At 41.6% G+C, this 19,162-nt stretch overlaps 2 protein-coding genes across 2 annotated transcripts; one reads left to right on the top strand and one right to left on the bottom strand.

Annotated features, from left to right (window-relative positions):
- Window positions 1-1,713: 1,713 nt before the first annotated feature.
- LOC123510963 (protein AATF-like) lies at window positions 1,714-13,457 on the bottom strand. Its single transcript, XM_045266503.1, has 9 exons — window positions 13,246-13,457; window positions 11,132-11,591; window positions 9,752-9,999; window positions 9,165-9,349; window positions 8,591-8,667; window positions 8,121-8,294; window positions 7,378-7,573; window positions 6,662-6,868; window positions 1,714-1,882 (listed from the first exon to the last, which is right to left on the bottom strand). Exons 1-9 carry the CDS (start codon window positions 13,328-13,330, stop codon window positions 1,751-1,753), a joined length of 1,764 nt encoding a protein of 587 aa, XP_045122438.1. The 5' UTR covers window positions 13,331-13,457; the 3' UTR covers window positions 1,714-1,750.
- A 494-nt stretch (window positions 13,458-13,951) lies between these two features.
- Window positions 13,952-18,565, top strand: LOC123510882 (transmembrane emp24 domain-containing protein eca-like). The gene is made up of 5 exons (XM_045266334.1): window positions 13,952-14,155; window positions 14,710-14,825; window positions 16,288-16,392; window positions 16,819-16,965; window positions 17,488-18,565. Exons 1-5 carry the CDS (start codon window positions 14,011-14,013, stop codon window positions 17,635-17,637), a joined length of 663 nt encoding a protein of 220 aa, XP_045122269.1. The 5' UTR covers window positions 13,952-14,010; the 3' UTR covers window positions 17,638-18,565.
- The last annotated feature ends 597 nt before the right edge of the window (window positions 18,566-19,162 follow it).

Below are 19,162 nucleotides of genomic sequence, written 5' to 3'. Positions count from 1 at the left end.
TTTCAGTGCTGTTGTCAGTTGTCTATTTACATGATTTCTGTGGTGACCTTTTCTACGGTACCGCCATGGCGCCCTCATCGTCCACACCGTACTGTACCTTGGACACTTTCATTTATCATATATTTATTTATTTATTTTTATTTGTACAAGACTATTTCACACTTACGGACGTTATTAGCAATTCTTCCGCACTGCCCCTCCACATGTGTGTCACTTCAGCTTTAGTCTTTTCGGGCCAGGAATTGTAATGAATTAATCTGTCACTATATATAACCGTGGAAACACTCGTTACAACCCCTTGTGTCACTTCAACTAGATACTTTTCAGGATATGAATTATGTTAATCTATCACAAGAACCATGCAAACATCAGGAAAAAACCGCTAGTAGAGAACCTTTCGTCCTGTCTCGTGAAAACACCATTAAAACAACGTGAATCTCAGGAACACTAAAATCTTATTCGTGTCACTTGCACCATAAAGAGCATTAAAAGTAGGTCCACATTGAAGTAAAGCCTTGGAAAGTAGTGGAGGAGCCACATTTATTGTCTCTATTATTCCATTTCCTGCCACTCCTCAGTAATTGTCATTTTTGTTTCAACTCATTTACTGGTGTGGTCGTTCCTTGCAAACCTTCAGGGCACGGCACTGAAGAAAGAGCCTTAGACACAAGATAAATTTAATCCATTTAGCTATTATCTTCTTACAAAGTTATGAGGTAATTGCCAGTTGCCACCTCTAGGCTGACTCATACACACTTACTCTGTACAGCCGCCACTTTTATCATTTACAGCCTCCTCAGTGACGAGAGAGAGAGAGAGAGAGAGAGAGAGAGAATTTGATGGTGTATGACTGTAGGTGGACCATATGGAAAAGGAAATATCCATGTGTAATATGATAAATGACTGACTGGAACTAGATGTGATGAAATATAATGAATATTTATGCAGAAATCTTAAATATGACGCCTTTTCCTCACTTCTTGATAGCTAATACAACTTTATCTCTTATCTTGTGTTATAAAAGTGTATTGGGGTTGATAACATTTCTTTTCTCTTTTTTTTATGGGCCACAAAGTAACATTTCATAATTACAACACAGTCCAACAATACTGTAACATAACTTTCTCTTTATTGTAATTCTGCAAAATTTCTAGCTAATAATGATTTCTTATTCTTTGAAATCAATATACATATTTCTCTTCTGTAACTGTTATTCCCTGTCTTGTTATCATATATGAAATGTGTAATTTTTTCTGTGATTGAGATTCTAGTCAATGATCATAACAGCAAACCACTGAATGATTATTTTTGTACTTAGAAGTGAAACAGTAAACTTTTAATGAAAGGTGGGCTTATCTCTCTCTCTCTCTCTCTCTCTAAGACATGAATAGACAACTATTTCATCTTATGTCACTTTATGTATTAATCCATTTACCTATTTACTTTTTCAATGTTTAATTGTTCTTGCTCATTTGCCAGTGTGTGTGTGTGTGTGTGTGTGTAAAGCTACTAATAGTCTGAACATACTGAAAGTGAACTGAATACAATTGAATAACCACACAAAACCTAATAGGAGGACAGACAGTATGACAAGTCCCTCCCACCACCACAGCCACACTACAAACCATCAACTTGTACCACCACCACACTACAACCACTTACAACTACCAGACACACCACCACAGAGGGATCCAACCAGAATAATACAAGCAGTACACAACAACAATATAATGACTAAGTACTGACATCATCATTGCGTTTTGGGAGGCCTGTGTTTGTGTACTGCCTTGCCAAACAGTGAGGCAAACAGGGTGTTGATGGCACTGTCGTCCATGTGAGGATGGTGTGAGGGCGCCATGTACTGCTGCAGCTTACTCATCACCTGAGAGGGAGACCAACATACTTTGTCACAAAAGCTCATGTCCTCCCAAACTCACCTTTAACCCCTTCAGTACCATGACACATTTCCATATTCATTTTGTTTACTATTTGGTAATTTTATATAATTTTTATATTATGGCCAAACTGTCTTAAAATGTCCTCAAAATATCCCTAACTGTCTTAAAATGCCATCAAAACATGCTAAGCAGTCTTAAATGCCCTCAAAATATGGCAAACTGTCTTAAAATGCACTAAAAATTGTGAGTCTCTATATTCCTTCTTTTTTTTTTTTTTTTTTTACATTACAAGGGCACTGGCCAAGGGAAAACAGTGTTGGAAAAAAAAAATCCCGCTGGTTGCCAGGCCCTGTTTAGAGGAAAGTAGGAGAAAGAAAAAACAAAAAAATCTAAAAGGAGGGTCCAGTTAACGTAAGAGGTGTCTTGACACTCCTCTTTTGAAAGAGTTTAAGTCATAGGCAGGTGGAAATACAGACACAGGTAGAGAGTTCCAGAGTTTACCAGTGTAGGGAATGAAGGAGTGAAGATACTGGTTAACTCTTGCATTAGGAAGATGGACAGAATAGGGATGAGAAGAAGTAGAGAGTCTTGTGCAGCGAGGCCGCAGGAGGGGGGAAGGCAAGCAGTTAGCAAGTTCAGAAGAGCAGACAGCATGAAAACAGCGGTAGAAGACAGATAAAGATGCAACATTGCGGCGGTGACTTAAAGAATCAAGACAGTCAGTTAGAGGAGAAGAGTTGATAAGACGAAAAGCTTTAGATTCCACCTTGTTTAGTAAAGCTAGTTCCTATTTGGTGATTTTATACAGCTTCAGAAACTTATGTGAGTAATAAATGAGTGAAGACTGGCCATAAATCTTCTAATCTACATAGACCCTTCCTGATGTCAATAAAATGGCCTGATCATACACAAATCTCAAGGTAAAAATGTGTCCCAGTACTGAAGAGGTTAATAGTTACTATGGATATTTGTGTCAGTGTGTTCATATCAAAGTTTGCTAATCTTCCTAACTTTACCTAACAGCCTTACAAGACCCATTATTTCTTGTTCTATGCTGATTAATGATACAGGTCCCTCTTAACCTATGCTTCTATAAGGAAATGTATTTAACCCCTTCAATACTGGGACACATTTCTACCTTGAGATTTGTGTATCATTAGACCATTTTATTGACATGAGGAACATTCTATGAAGGGCAGAAGATTAATGGCCACAGTCCTCACTATTCTAACCCCCCAACCTAAATTTCTGAAGCTGTAAAAATCAACAAATAGTAACCTGAATGAATAGGGAAATGTGTCACAGTACTCAAGGGGTTAAATTTAAAGGCATCATTTTCTTTTCATAAGGAATATCCCTAATGTCCTGCACCCTTTTTACTCATTCTGTGTGGAGTAGGCAGTAGTCACCTGCCGCCCGGTGGAATACTCCAGGAGAGGTACTTACGGGGATGTAGGCAGTGCTGCAGACTGAGTGATTCCCCGTGTCCTCTCTTCCCGGTTCCCTTTGTGGTCTCATTTATACAATTGAGCAGCTGCAGCCTGCCCTCTAAAGACAACTTCTACTACTTCCTACACTACACTACAACACCTTACACTTTTACACTCTCTTCAAATCAAAATTTAATAATGGCTTCACCACGCCCTGCCTCGGAGTCCCCCTCTGGGGAGGGGACCATAAATGTCCCCAGGTCGGACTGCCCCTCTGCTGTCGACCTTGGGTGTCTTGACACTTCATCTAATACTTTCACTATCAATTTCTGCAACATTCGTGGCCTTCGTTCTAATTTTCAATCTGTGGAACACCACCTCTCCTCTACTAAACCTCATCTTCTCTTCCTAACTGAAACACAGTTGTCTGTGACTACTGACAGCAGCCCCTTTTCTGTTCCCTCCTACTTGCTCTATCCTCATTTTCAATCCAAAGCTGGATGTTGCGCATACGTGCGTAACGACACCACTTGCTCTCGTGCCCACAATCTTGAATCTTCAGAATTTTCTACCATCTGGCTAAGACTTCAATGTCACTCTCTAACTAAATTCATCTGTGCTGTATACCTCTCACCTAATTCCTCTGACTATGTAAAATTCTTTGACTATTTGACTTCCAAGGTGGAGCACATCTTATCTCACTTTCCTTTTGCTGAGATCTCCATTTTAGGGATTTCAATGTTCACCACCAGCTTTGGCTTTCATCTTCTTTCACTGACCAACCTGGTGAACAAACCTTCAACTTTGCTATCCTTCATGACCTAGAGCAGCTAGTGCAGTTCCCTACCCGTATTCCTGACCGCCTTGGAGACACGCCCAACATTCTTGATCTTTTCCTAACCTCCAACCCTTCTGCTTACTCTGTTAAACTTTCCTCTCCGTTGGGCTCCTCCGACCACAATCTAATTTCCGTTACCTGTTCTATCACTCCAGTGCAGCCTCAGGACCCGCCTAAGCGGAGGTGCTTCTGGCATTTTAACTCTGCTAAGTGGGAGGAACTAAGGCAGTACTATTCTGATTTCCCTTGGGATGATTATTGTTTTCATGTCAGAGATCCTTCTCTTTGTGCCGAGCGCATAACAGAGGTGATTATCTCTGGCATGGAGCTATACATTCCTCATACTTTCTCTAACCCTAAAGCTAAAAAGCCTTGGTTTAACTCTGCTTGTTCTCGTGCTGTCAATGATAGAGAGGCGGCTCACAAACGGTTCCGTAGCCATCCAACTGCTGAAACTCATGCCCTATATATTTCTGCCCGTAATCATGCCAAATCTATTCTCCAACTTACTAAAAACTCTTTCATCAATAGAAAATGTCAAAGTCTTTCCAATTCTAACTCCTCTCGAGATTTCTGGCATCTAGCCAATAATATCTCTAACAACTTTACTTCTTCGTCTTTCCCTCCTTTACTTCATCCAGATGGCTCTACAGCTGTCTCTTCTTTTCTAAAGCTGAACTCTTCGCTCAAACCTTTGCTACCAACTCAACTTTGGATGATTCTGGGCATATTCCTCCTACTCCTCCACCCTCTGACTACTTCATCCCTAAAATTAAAATTCTTTATAAAGACGTTTTCCTGGCCCTCTCTGGCCTTGATTCTCGGAAGGCTTACGGTCCGGATGGAGTCCCTCCTGTTGTTCTCAAAACTGTGCTTCCGAACTCGCTCACTGCCTGGTCAAACTCTTTCATCTGTGTCTCTACTTCTATTTATCCTTCTTGCTGGAAGTTTGCTCACATTCAACCTGTCCCTAAAAAGGTGACCACTCCAATCCTTCTAACTACCGCCCTATAGCTTTGATTTCCTGCCTTTCTAAAGCCTTTGAGTCTATCCTTAATAGGAAGATAATGAGGCATCTATCAGCTCACAACCTTCTCTCTGATTGCCAGTATGGTTTCCGTAAAGGCAGATCTACTGGTGATCTTCTTACTTTCCTAACTGAATCTTGGTCATCCTCTTTAGGGACTTCGGTGAAACCTTTGCTGTCGGCCTTGACATATCGAAAGCCTTCGATAGAGTCTGGCACAAATCTTTAATTTCTAAACTACCCTCCTACGGATTCTATCCTTCTCTCTGTACCTTCATCTCCAGTTTCCTTTCCGATCGTTCTATTGCTGCTGTAGTAGACGGTCACTGTTCTTCCCTAAAACTATCAACAGTGGTGTTCCACAGGGTTCTGTCCTATCACCCACTCTCTTTCTATTATTCATCAATGATCTCCTAAATCTGACTCAATGCCCTATCCACTCCTATGCTGATGATACCACCTTGCATTATTCAACAGCGTTCAACAGACGCCCAACCCAACAACAATTAAATGACTCAAGGCGAGATGCTATAGGACGCCTAACTTCTGATCTTTCACTTGTTTCTGATTGGGGCAGAGAAAACCTGGTTTTGTTCAATGCCTCAAAAACTCAATTTCTACAACTATCTACTCGACATAACCTTCCAGACAACTATCCTCTCTTCTTCAATAACACTCAACTTCCCTCTCCTCTACATTAAACACACTCGGTCTATCCTTCACTAAAAATCTAAACTGGAAATTTCACATCTCTACTCTTGCTAAATCAGCTTCCAAGAAGTTAGGTGTCCTGTGGCGTCTTCGTCCATTTTCTCTCCCTCCCAGCTGCTTGCTCTGTACAGGGCCTTATCCGCCCGTGTATGGAGTATGGCTCTCATGTCTGGGGGATCCACACACAGCTTTACTAAACAAGGTGGAATCTAAAGCTTTTCGTCTTATCAACTCTTCTCCTCTAACTGACTGTCTTGATTCTTTAAGTCACCGCCGCAATGTTGCATCTTTATCTGTCTTCTACCGCTGTTTTCATGCTGTCTGCTCTTCTGAACTTGCTAACTGCATGCCTTCCCCTCCTGCGGCCTCGCTGCACAAGACTCTCTACTTCTTCTCATCCCTATTCTGTCCATCTTCCTAATGCAAGAGTTAACCAGTATCTTCACTCCTTCATTCCCTACACTGGTAAACTCTGGAACTCTCTACCTGTGTCTGTATTTCCACCTGCCTATGACTTAAACTCTTTCAAAAGAGGAGTGTCAAGACACCTCTTACGTTAACTGGACCCTCCTTTTAGATTTTTTGTTTTTCTTTCTCCTACTTTCCTCTTAACAGGGCCTGGCAACCAGCGGGATTTTTTTTTCCAACACTTTGTTTTCCCTTGGCCAGTGCCCTTGTAATGTAAAAAAAAAAAAAAAAAAAAAGAGACAGCATCATAAAACTGAGCTCAATAACTAAGATGTACACCCAGACTTACTTCATATCTAATCTTCCTTCCTTTGCTCGCCTTCTTGTCCACCTTCTTCTTTGCTTTCCGCCTCAGGTTCTGTATCTCAATCCACTTCCGAGACACGTCCGTCATGTTGTCCGACAGAGACACCTTGGCCTTCAGTACATCCTCCAGCGACCGTGTGTAAAAGTCGGTGTCGTCGAATATCTCCGTGTCATATTCCACATCCTCCACCTGTGGGATGTGGCCAAGTAAAGCAGGTTATTGCATCTGTCTGTCTGTCTGTCTGTATGTATCAGTGATTTTGGGTGGGTGTGTGTCAGGATTTGATGATGAATACTGAGGTGAAGTTTAGTCAAGTAAGATAAGGTAAGGTAAGGTAAGGTAAAGTAAGGTAAGATAAATTAAAGTTAGGTAAGGTGAATTACGATAAGCTAAAGTAAGGTACATTAAGATAAGACAAGATATAGAAACATAAAGAAAGCTACAGTACAAGTATCAATAAAGTTAGGATAAGTAAGGTTTGGTTAAAGCAGCTGAATATAGTTTAGATTGCAGTTAAATTAGGTCAAGTTAATCCAGGTAAGATTCAATAAGGTCAAAGTTCACTAGCTGTTAACCAAAGATCCAGACACTTCTCCTCTGACTTTGACCAACACTCCTGACTACATGTGGACTGGCACCTGAGTGGGCCTTTTTCATTACAGCTGTATTTGTTGGCCCTCCACCATGACAACACAGACCTTGGTGGCATCCCTGGGGCGGCCCAGCACATGATAGGTGGCGCCGCGGGTGGTGCCGGACATCTGGGTACGGCGAACCAGTGGCTGTCTGTTGGCCAGGATGTTGTGTAGCTGCTGCAGGGCCGAGGTCTCAAAGCCGCTGAACCTGTTGCCTCTCGCGCTGCGGCTGGACAGCAACCTTGTCTTCTCGTACCATCTGCACACACCGTTGTTATCCAGTTAGTAATGATAATAATGACAGAGGATGTTAACAAAAAACAAAAAGGTGAAGTTTATTTCTAGCAAGTTTATCTCATCATTCCTTTTTTTTCTTACAACTTCTTTCTGTGTATCTATCAATCTATGTAAATAACAGGCCAGTAATATCAGATAGGGTAGCCTAGACACACACACACACACACACACACACACACTATTGTGCGAGCCTTAAATAAATAAGTAAATTAATAAGTGAATTCTAGGTTAAGTTATATCCATAGTTAGGTTAAGCATTTCAGTTCATTGTTTTAATGTCCCCCCCCCTGTACATTTTCAGTGTAATATTTTACATTGCCACAGTAATAAACTGTATATTATTATTATTATTACACACACACACACTTAGCCCTATCAGCCATAAGTAAAAAGGTATAATCTTATGAAGCATCAAATTACACCTCAGAAGTTTAGAAATTCATTTAAACCACATTATAAAAGCTTCAATATTCCAGCAATTTAAGTCCAACCAATCTCCAGTGTCTTACTTGTTGATGGTTTGGTCCCGAAATGGCAACATTGCAGCGTGTCTCTTGCTCAGCACTTCCTCATACTCCTCCACCTTCATTTTACGCTTCACTCCCTGGAACCCTGCCCCTGCTGCTGCCGCTGTGCCACTCTGCTCCTGGTCCTCCTCCTCACTGCTGGTGATCTCCTCGTCACTGAGGAAAACACACACACTCAATGTTATTCTTTGTAAGGAAGATGAAAACAGAGATGGTTGGCTTGATCTGATGGAAAATGGAAAAGAAGTGTTTATCTTCATTCCCTTTCCAAGTAAGGGTGATGGAAATGTAAATAGAAATAAATTTATCCTTCCCATATTTCTAGACAAGCAGTGATGGAAATTAGAAACAGAAGTGAACTGATCCTTCCTGTCTTTCTTGACAAGTGGAGTGATGGAGATAGAAATAGAGAACAGAGGTAAGAAGGAATGTAGGAGCACACCCACACTCACCTCTCAGTGCCAGTGTCCTTGGCTGCCTTGCCCGTCACAATGTGGTCTGTCTCTGGATACTGGCGCAACAAAATCTCCTACAAATGGTGACTTGGATTACATAATGACTGAGGGACAAAAGATTAAACAGCTCCTACAAAGGGTGACTGGGATTACTACATGATGACTGAGACAAAAGATGAAGCAGCTCCTATAAAGACAAGTTGTTCCCTCACTTGTATCTGAAGCAAAGAGTTAAGAAGTCATAGAACCTAATTAAGTGAATGCTCTCTTCTCTTCCTTCCTTTCGTTAACTACATTATTGAGCACTAGGCAATTACACACATCTTAACTCTCAAATGCTGGGACACATTTTTACCTTGAGATCTGTGTATGATTAGACTATTTTATTGACATTAGGATGAGTTTACAGGGGGTCAGAAGATTCATGGCCACAGTCTTCACTATCTTAATCTCCCACATAAGTTTCTAAAGCTGTATAAAATCATCAAATATTAAGCAAAATTAATACAAAAATGCATGGTACTGAAGAGGTCAACAGATGAAGCCCAACACAGACAGGTTAGCCCCTCACTTGTATCTCAAGCAAAGAGTCGAGAAGTTTTTTGCTGGCCACTCTTGCTGCCGTCAAGTTCTTGTGGTAGTTTGGATCTCGTTCCTTCAAGAAGAGCTTGTATGTGTCGTGCTGTGGTAGTTGATTGGACGCTGACACCACCTTCTGCATACAGATACGACCCTCAAACAGTGAGTCGTATATACCTGAGAGACACAGGGAGAGGTGAGCTAGTGTGATTAGTGTGGTGAGGAGGTACAGAGTGAGGTGGTGAGGCTGTATGTAAGATGGATGAAGGAGAATGAGTGAGTGAGTGAGTGAGTGTGGTGAGTGAGTGTAGTAATGAGGTGAGGCTGTATGTCAGATGGTAGAAGGAGAATGAGTGAGTGAATGAGTGAGTATGGTGAGTGAGTGAGTGAGAGTGAATGTAGTGAGTAGGTGAGGCTGTTTGTCAGATGGAAGAAGGAGAATGAGTGAGTGAGTAGGTACAGTGAGAAGGTGAGGCTGTGTATCAGATAGAGAAGAGAAAGAGTGAGTTAGGTTAGATCACAATATTTTCACCATATAAAGTTAGGTTAGGTTAGGTGACAATATTTCCACCACATTACCAAGTTGGTTCTTCACGGCCTGTCCTCTCTTCACCTCCTCTGACGTGTCCTCTTGTCGAAACTTCCTCAGTGGACCTTCCTTCCCCTGTGTGTCTTCCATGTCCATATCTTCCTCTACACCCTCATCCTCTTCCTCCTCCTCTTCTCCCCCCTCCTCCTCCTCCTCCTCCTCCTCCTCCTCATCATCATCATCTTCCTCCTCATCCATATCATCGGCAAATTTGCTAAAGTCACCGTCATCAATAAATCTGTGGAGTGTTTGCAAGAAGTTAGAAATAATATACATTTTTTATCATATGCATGTGAGATTATGAAAAGTTGAAGTGACTATGATAGTAGTAGTAGTAGTAGTAGTAGTAGTAGTAGTAGTAGTAGTAGTAGTAGTAGTAGTAGTAGTAGTAGTAGTAGTATTTGTAGTATTATTACCAGTAGTAGTAAGAAATATAAGTGATGAATGAGGAATGTAATTGAGGAATGAATGAGATAATGGCAAGGAGATTTGTGTGAGGACTAACGCTGCGTTTACACCGAGCGAGTCGCGTCGAGTCGAGTCGCATCAAGTCATTTGAAGCGATTCATTTCGGCGTATCTCCGTTTACACGAATCGTCAACCGAGTCAAGTCACTACACAGTGACCCATTTGATTTCAGGGAGAATGGACGCATATTCTCTTGCTGTAGTAACTGCATTGCTCTGGCTTCGTCGTCGCAGACGTAAAAATAAAACTCGAATCTGGATGCATCATCTGAACACCAGGAGGCCAGATTTCGGTAGCTTCAGTCATTTATTCCCAGACCTGGTAAACCATCCAGAAAAATTTTACAACTTTTTTAGGATGACAAATGAAAACTTCAAGAAGCTGGTGGAGTTGGTTGGACCTTCCATTAGGAAAATCAACACTAACTACAGGCGTGCAATAGGAACGGAAGAAAGAATGGCCATTTTTTTAAGGGATCATAAATAGCAGGGCGCTCTCGAACTACGTTGATTAAGTCTTCCACCAGCATACTTGCAGACACCACGGCAGACTCGCTGTGACTGATGTCAAAAATAGGCCCAGCCCTATATGTGACTCGACGTGACGCGACGCGAGAGGACGTGACGTGACTCGAAGCATCCGATGTAAACGGTTTCGTTCAGAAACCCATACAAATCAATGTTATAGCTGGGGTGGCGATTCATGATGCGTCATGAATCATCTTGACTTGACGTGACTCGACTCGACGACTCACTCGGTGTAAACGCAGCGTAAGGAAGGAAGGAAGGAAGGTTACAAAAAGCAAGAGGAGATAATGACAAGGAATATTATGCGAGAGATTAATGAAGTACCAGTGAGGGGACTTATTTGAGGAGCGTGATACAGAGAGGAAGGAAACTTACGTGACACCTTCCTGTTTCCTCTGCAGGTTCTGATATAGCTTCTTCACCTCTTCATCTTCTGCACAGCTTTCTTCATCCTCCTCCTCCTCTCCATTATCTTCCTCAAATTCACTTGTTTCTAGCTTCTTCATTCTTCTTGGAAGTGTATCACTGCTTTCATCATCACTCTCTTCCTCTTCCTCTTCCTCTTCATCACCATCCTCCTCCTCCTCCTCTTCTTCATTATCATCATCATCATCATCTTCACTTCCTTCTAAGATGCAAAATTTAGCAAGCTCTGGATCGAATTCTACCTCACTGTCCTTCTTCAAGTCCTTCCTCAGAACTTTCTTGCCACTGTACCTTGGGTCCTTCTCGGCCTCCAGAGCCGCCCGCCTAGCCCGGAGCTTACTGAGGGGCTGATGTCCGCTGTCCACCTTCTCCTCCTCCAGCAGCGACTCCACAACCTGGGCTCGGGTCTCTGGAAGGACAAGATGAAGGGTGTCAGTGAGTGGAGGTGGCCAAACAAAGAGGACATGTAAACAATGGCAGACACAGAGGAGAAACTAAGCAGGCAAGCAAATGTGTGAAGATGCAACTCCACAACCTGGGTTTGGGTCTCTGGAAGGACAAGATCAAGGCAGTCAGTGAGTGGAGGTGGCCAAACAAAGACAAGTAGACAATGGCAGACACGGAGGAGAATAAACAAAGCAGGCAGGCAAGTGTGTGAAGATTGTTTGTGTGAGGGTGTCTGCAAGGAGCTCAGGGACTTACCAAGACACTACACACTATCTAAACAATGCAACACCCTTAACCCCTTCAGTACTCACTCTCTCTCTCTGTGCCATCCAATTACCCACAACCACCACAACAAGTAAATAAATTAACAAACAAGTGAAGGAAGGTGACAATGTGGTTTTTCTGGAATTATGAGAAAGGAGCATTCCAAACTTGAAAAGTAAACACAACAAATTAGTTTTTAAAAGAAGCAACATTACATACTAGGGAAAAAGTCAAGAATGGCACCTCCTTTCTAATCATTGAAACAACCATGCAAAGTGATCGAGTACTTACTATACAACATGTCTGTGATGTTTTTAATATGGGGACAGCTTTTGTAAGACCATAGTAATAAAATGAATATTCTGGTGCCTGCAAAATCTAAGTCCACAGTGATTTGGTTAGTTGTTACAGTTTCGTACAAAAATCTCTAGATGATTTGTTGTTCTTACTATTTACAACATTTTCAGTAAGTATACTACCTGCTGCAAATGAATAATAACGCTGCAATATGTCCGGGAATGTGCTGTGTTTGGTGAAGGACAGTGAACTTAACAACTATCGAGAAGAGGATGTCCCACAGCCAGGACATCCAACCTTTTGTTAAGGTATTGTGAGGAGGGGTATTGGTAGAGATAGGGCATATTTTGTGAAGCTATAAGAGAACCAGTGGTGGGGGGGGAAAGTAGCTGCAAAGCTAGGATACGATAGTTTAAGTTAGTGGTCTAGCGGGGGGGGAGCGGGGGCGGCATAGCACCTCCAGCTAGGATATGTTAGGTTAGGTTTATGTTAGGGTTAGATTAGTGTCCTAGAGGGGAGTGCAGGGGCGCAGCCTCCCCGTCTAGAATATGTTAGGGTTAGGTTAGTGTCTTAGAGATGGGGTGCGGGGGGGCGGGGCACAGTCCCCCAGCTAGAAAATGGTAGGTTAGGCTTATGTTAAGGTTAGGTTAGTGTCCTAGAGAGGGGGGGTGAGAGGGGGAGCAGCCCCCCGCCAAAAATACGCTAGGGTAGGTTTATGTGAGGGTTAGGTTAGTGTCCTAGAGGGTTATTATGTTAAGTTATGATAATTTCTGCGAAAATTATCAATTAATTTTTACATTTCCAAATTTTCCTTTAAAAAAACGGCTGTTTTTGTCCTTAGAATTTTCTCGGATAGCCAATCTCGCCTTTTTGGCTCCCCCCTAAAATCCCCGATTCCCCACAGTCCCTCTAGCTTGCTGGAGGATGTGGGATGGAGGAAAAGGAGAAGATTCTATTCTGTACTTACCCAAAGAATATTCCACTGAGAGAGAGAGAGAGAGAGAGAGAGAGAGAGAGAGAGAGAGAGAGAGATGGGAGCAGGTAGACAGACTCACCTTGATTGCCCTCATCGTCTACATTAAATGACGCTCCGGGGTTCAACAAGTACTTCTCCACGTAGGACTTCAAGTCACTGGCCATGTTTCCTCTTCTTGTAATGCTACGGCAGGCTTCAACACATGCCACGTGAACACACACACAAACACACACAGTCACACACTCGTCCACACTTCACTCATGTGGTGTTGTGGTGGTTCACTGCAGTGTTACCAACACCTCATATTTTTAGTGTTTTTTTTATTCGCTCTTGCTCTTTATGAATATAAATAAATACGCTTCCTTTAGAATTTTTGCTCTAACATTATTGATGAAATATTGTATTTGTTCATTAACTGGAATATTTCATGAGTTAGGCATTTAAGGTTGAAAGTTGGCGGCAGAAGACTCTAATCTCGATACAGTGCTTTCAATATAATACAATATATTTTTTTAAAGAAATAAAATGTATCACTTTGATAAAAGACAGCAAAACAAAAAAACAAAAAAATACAGCATTTATAGGTGAGGTGGTGGCAGTGTTACCACATCCTTCGTAGAAAAAAAGAAAAATATAATTTCATGCTCTCAGAAAAAGTTCTGATATGAATGAAGCACACCATGATGTATTATTTTTACTTAAGAACACAACATAAATTACATAAAGGCTACAATAGCAATGTTATCTATCAAAATACACCAATGCATCTCACACTCACTTGGCAACACTGCTCGTTAGGACAGAAGAAGAGGAAGAGTCACTATTTTTCTTCATTCTCGATAGCATGGAGACTATTTCCCGGCTAACTCTGAGTTTTCTGCTCCTGCTGGTGAATGTACTGGCGGGAGTGAATGGACTCTACTTCCACATTGGAGAGACAGAGAGAAAATGCTTCATTGAGGAAATACCGGACGAGACCATGGTGACAGGTGAGTGTGGCAAGCAGGGGCCAGGGAGTGTCAGGCTGAGGGACGGAAGGACGGAGTGTGAGGCGTGAGTAAGGGAAGAACCTATAGTGTGACGGAATAAATGTTGAGAGAGAGAGAGAGCGAGCGAGCATGGTGGGGAGGACAACGTAAGCCAAATGTGGGAAAAACCGAAGTCTAAGGGGAAAACGCCGCTCTAAAGGACAATCTCTAAACCTAACCTAACCTTGGCCTGAGTGGTTAGATCACTACTACTACTACTACTACTACTACTACTACTACTACTACTACTACTACTACTACTACTACTACCACCACCACCACCACCACCACCACCACCACCACCACCACCACCACCACCACTACTACTACTACTACTACTACTACTACTACTACTACTATCACCACCACCACCACTACCACTACTACTACTACCACCATCACTACCACCACCACCACCACCACCACCACCACCACCACCACCACCACCACCACCACCACTACTACTACTACTACTACTACTACTACTACTACTACTACTACTATTATTGATGCAGGTAACTACAAACTGCAGCTGTACGACCCGAGGACAGGCGGCTTCATGCCCTCGTCACCCGGCCTGGGGATGCATGTGGAAATCAGAGACCCGGATGACAAAGTGCTTCTCTCCCGGGTGAGTGCTCATCTTAACTGTTCCCTTGTTTGCTTGCTTCTCTATCTCCAGCTTCCTTTGATTTGACTTCATTAAGAGGGAGATTTCAGGACAGTTATTCCTTATTTTTGCTTACTTTCTCAGACTAAGTGGGCCTTTTTTTCTTCATTTTATGTTGCCCTTGGCCAGCTTTCTCCTCCTACATTAAAAAGTAAGAAATAATGCATCAGTCTTGTAATATGTTTGGTCTTTTGTGTCTTCCTCAGTTTGTCTTCTTTCATAAACCTTCTCCCTTGTCTCTTCCTTTCTTTGTCCTGCAGGCTAGACACATTTTCCTCCCCACACACTCTTTATCTCTCTAGTCACTCCCATCACAAGCTTGTCTTCATTCACAAACCTTCCCTCAGCTCTTCCTTTCTTTCTCTTGCCAGGTGAGTCCATAGTACCCAGCATCCTCCCTTTTGGCCTGCTCTCCTTATGATACGCTCACACCGCCTCCTTTACTAATCTTGTGATGTGACCAGTCTTGAAGTGTCACTTGTGTCTACCTCTCTTTATTCTTTGTACACAGGCAATTCAATATTCCATGGGTGTCGATTCCTTTAACCCTTTCACTACTGGGACACATTTTTAATACGAGTGTGTATGACTAGACAACTTTATTTACATTAGGAAGGGTCTATAAAGGTAAGAAGATTAATGACCAGTCTTCACTATTTTAATCTTCACACAAGTTTTTGAAGCCGTATAAAATCAATAAATAGTTAGCAGAAAGAATATGAAAATGCATCATAGCACTGAAAGGGTTTAAATAGTAGTAGTAAGGATGGTGGTGGTGGTAGGGGGGGCTACATGAGACAGAGGGTGAGTGTAGCCAGCCAGCCAGACAGCAGGGCCAGGGTCTTGGTGGGTGCTGCCAGCCCCATCAAAATTTTCTTTATAATTTCCTATTATCTGAGACATTTTGAGGCCACATGAAGTGCAATGTATATTAAGCTATGTTATTGTGTTACTTGAAAATTTGCTTCATTATTACTCCTCCTTTTGTTATTTTATTAATTGATATACTGATGAAATGTAAAATAGTAATGGACAGCTTACCATGAAAAGTGTGGGGACAAATGATGCAAGTGCAGGGGGGGTGGGGTGATATGTTCCCCTCATTCCCCCTCCCACAACAATCAATGCCCATGGATCTACTGAACTAATTCATATGTACTTATCTACTTTTCAATAGCCTTCAGAAACTTATGTTGGGATTAGAATAGTGAAGACTGCGGCCATTAATCTTCTGAACGCCATAGACCCTTCCTAATGTAAATAAAATCATCTAATCATACCAAAAACTCAAGGTAAAAAATGCATCCCAGTAATGAAGGGAATAAATGACAGAATAGGCCCTGATTTAGTGGTAAAGTCAGTGAATAGTTGTAATGTGCTCCTGAATCATTGAATCTTGTACTTCTGGTATATCCATCCACAGGTGTACAGCAGTGAGGGAAGATTCACCTTCACCTCCCACACACCTGGAGAACACGTCATCTGCCTCTACTCCAACTCCACCAAGTGGTTCTCCGGATCCCAGCTGGTAAGGAGGGGAGATTAATGCTGGTGTTGTTAGGTAGCAGTGTTCAGCTTTGTTTTATTTGTATTACTTGTTACAGATTTTTTATCAGAATGTTGATGTCCTTGTTATCACTCATTGAATATGTCCTATCCATCCTCTCTTCCTTCTTATTCCACACCACTTTTAATAATAATTTCTACAGCAAAACCTTTCACTCCCCTGCCTTCCTGCCACCATGTCTTGTGTTCCTCTCCCTGCCTTCCTGTCACCATGTCTTGTGTTCCTCTCCCTACCTTCCTGTCACCATGTCTTGTGTTCCTCTTCTTGCCTTCCTGTCACCATCTCTTTTACTCTCTCCAAACACAAGTGCATCTTAACAACTAGCAAAACTGACACTCTTGAAGAAACAGCCTGCACTCACTGCCGCCCCCTTTGCTCCACCAACAGCGAGTACATTTTGATATACAAGTGGGAGAACATGCAGTAGATTATGCCTCAGTGGCCCAGAAGGAGAAGCTGACTGAACTACAGCTGAGGGTGAGGCAGCTGCTGGACCAAGTGGAGCAGATCACTAAGGAGCAGAACTATCAGAGGGTAAGTTAATGGCAGACAGTGTAATTTTTTTGTTTCTTACATTTTTTTTTTTGTCAGTACTGAATTACTTATCTATCAGTTTAGGCACTTAAGTTGATAGCTGATTGATAGGAAGTCATTAGAGAGCTTTAGAAGGTGATGGAGATAGAAATACAGGTAACTTTTAATTTACGAGTGTTTAATTTACGCGTTTTTGTTAATACGCGACCAAAAAAATATTATAATTAATTAAATTTGCGCAATCAGTTTGCTTATACACGATTTGGACCACATCCCGCATCCCCCTATTATCTATTGTTTCTCATAAGAATTACAAGTTTGTTTTACACAAATTTTGAAATACGTGATACCTCTTGGAACGCATCTATTGTGTAAATCGAGTTACCTGTAGGCAGGACACAGATACATTTGATACAGGGACTGCTAATTGTAGGCCTGAAGGCTTCTTACAGCTTCTCTTATTTGATGTCATTGTGGGATGTGGGAGTGTTCAATTCAAGAGTCCATGTCCTCAATTCACAGTACCGGGAGGAGCGCTTCCGCCAGACGTCCGACAGCACCAACCAGCGAGTGTTGTGGTGGTCGGTGGGGCAAGTCATCATCCTCCTCGCCATGGGATTCTGGCAAATGCGTCACCTCAAGACATTCTTTGAGGCTAAGAAGTTAGTGTGAGTGGGTTTTTTTTTTTTTTTTTTTTTTTTTTGTGTGTGTGTGTGTGTGTGTGTGTGTGTGTGTGTGTGTGTGTGTGTGTGTGTGTGTGTGTGTGTTTTGAGATAAGCTCATTATATCCTGCCTTTATAATATGATAAAAAAAAAAATTTCATAGTTTTCTGTAGATTTCCATGTACGTACTGTGTGTGTGTGTGTGTGTGTGTGTGTGTGTGTGTGTGTGTGTGTGTGTGTGTGTGTGTGTGTGTGTCACTCATTTTGAAACCTGTAACTTATTTGACCAAATTATGGTTCTTAATCATTTTAGTGATTGTATGTCAGGTGTTGGTCTCAAAGTAGCATTACACATTGAGAAGTGGGAAGTCTCTGTATTGATTATTGGGATAAGTGGGAGTTGTTAATGTTGTGCTTGAGTTAGTGCTGTGGTTGTAATAGCCTTTGTAGCAGGGCACAGTGGGATGGCAAGGTATCAACACAGTACAGTACTGTTTGTACTAGAAATTATTGCATTTGTTACCAAAAACTTCTCAGTTCTGGAAAATGAAATAAATGGTAAGATGAAAACCCTAATTTGTCTCACAATGAATCATAGCATTTATCATTGAAAACTTTTCTATTGCATATAGCATTGAAAACTTTTTCTATCATGTTGAGTTGATGAAACTGAAAACTTAAATATGTTTATCATTCTGTAGATTACTGTACATGGTATTGTGAACTAAGGAATTGTAAAATGACTTTGTCTTTTGTTTGATGTATGTACATAGTGAAAATCATCCATAAAGATTTTAGCTTCATGACTGAAGACAAGACCAATCCCTTCCTTTTTATTTCCACATGCAAACATCACTCAGAGGCAATGATGATCTTTGTAGAATGTGGAACCACACTCACCACTAACAATAAAATGTTGATCTACAAGTCAATGTTGGACTCTGGTGTCATGTTTACCTTCATTTGCAAACCTTATCTTTTACCACTCTTCTCTCTTCATTTGCTTTTCTACTGTTTGCTTTATGCTTCTTTTCCTTTCACACTGGTTGTCTCACCTCTCAAATAAGTCTAGGTTTTAATCTGGAATTTCCCTCATTATCTGACTTTCTTTTTCCTCATGATTTACTCTCTCTCTCTCTCTCTCTCTCTCTCTCTCTCTCTTTCTTTTTCTTTTTCTTTCCTTTCCTTTCCTTTCCTGAATGGGATGTCAAAAAATGGAAGAGGGAGGCATCTTTTGTGGGACTGAATGAATGGAAGAAAGAGATGGCAAGGAAGAATAACTGGGAGAGTATACAAGGAAAGAAAGGAGAGGTTCCTATGTATGGACAGTGGTATGGTGGCAACCTGGGAGGTAATCTCATTCCATCAAGGGCACACTGTGTGGAGATGACTCACTCAGATAGATAAACAGATAGATACATGGATAGGCAGGCAGATAAAGTAAATTCGTATGCAGATAAGATAGATAGATATGCATAAAAAATGGGATAAAATTGAGTGTTTTAAGTGGTTTGGGTGTGTGTGGGTGTGTTTT

Source organism: Portunus trituberculatus, chromosome 30 (assembly GCF_017591435.1).
Source record: "Portunus trituberculatus isolate SZX2019 chromosome 30, ASM1759143v1, whole genome shotgun sequence".
NCBI classification, from domain to species: Eukaryota; Metazoa; Arthropoda; class Malacostraca; order Decapoda; family Portunidae; genus Portunus; species Portunus trituberculatus.
Note: the sequence above shows the minus strand (reverse complement) of the source record. Positions and strands in the feature narration are given on the sequence as shown.

Coding starts and splice junctions, on each gene's coding strand:
- LOC123510963 (XM_045266503.1), bottom strand. CDS start 13,330: ATGGCCAGTGACTTGAAGTCCTACGTGGAGAAGTACTTGTTGAACCCC. Junction 8,668..9,164: donor ACTCTTTGCTTGAGATACAA/GTGAGGGGCTAA, acceptor CACCATTTGTAG/GAGATTTTGTTGCGCCAGTA. Junction 7,574..8,120: donor CGGGACCAAACCATCAACAA/GTAAGACACTGG, acceptor CGGTGTGTGCAG/ATGGTACGAGAAGACAAGGT.
- LOC123510882 (XM_045266334.1), top strand. CDS start 14,011: ATGGAGACTATTTCCCGGCTAACTCTGAGTTTTCTGCTCCTGCTGGTG. Junction 14,156..14,709: donor GGACGAGACCATGGTGACAG/GTGAGTGTGGCA, acceptor TTATTGATGCAG/GTAACTACAAACTGCAGCTG. Junction 16,966..17,487: donor AGGAGCAGAACTATCAGAGG/GTAAGTTAATGG, acceptor CTCAATTCACAG/TACCGGGAGGAGCGCTTCCG.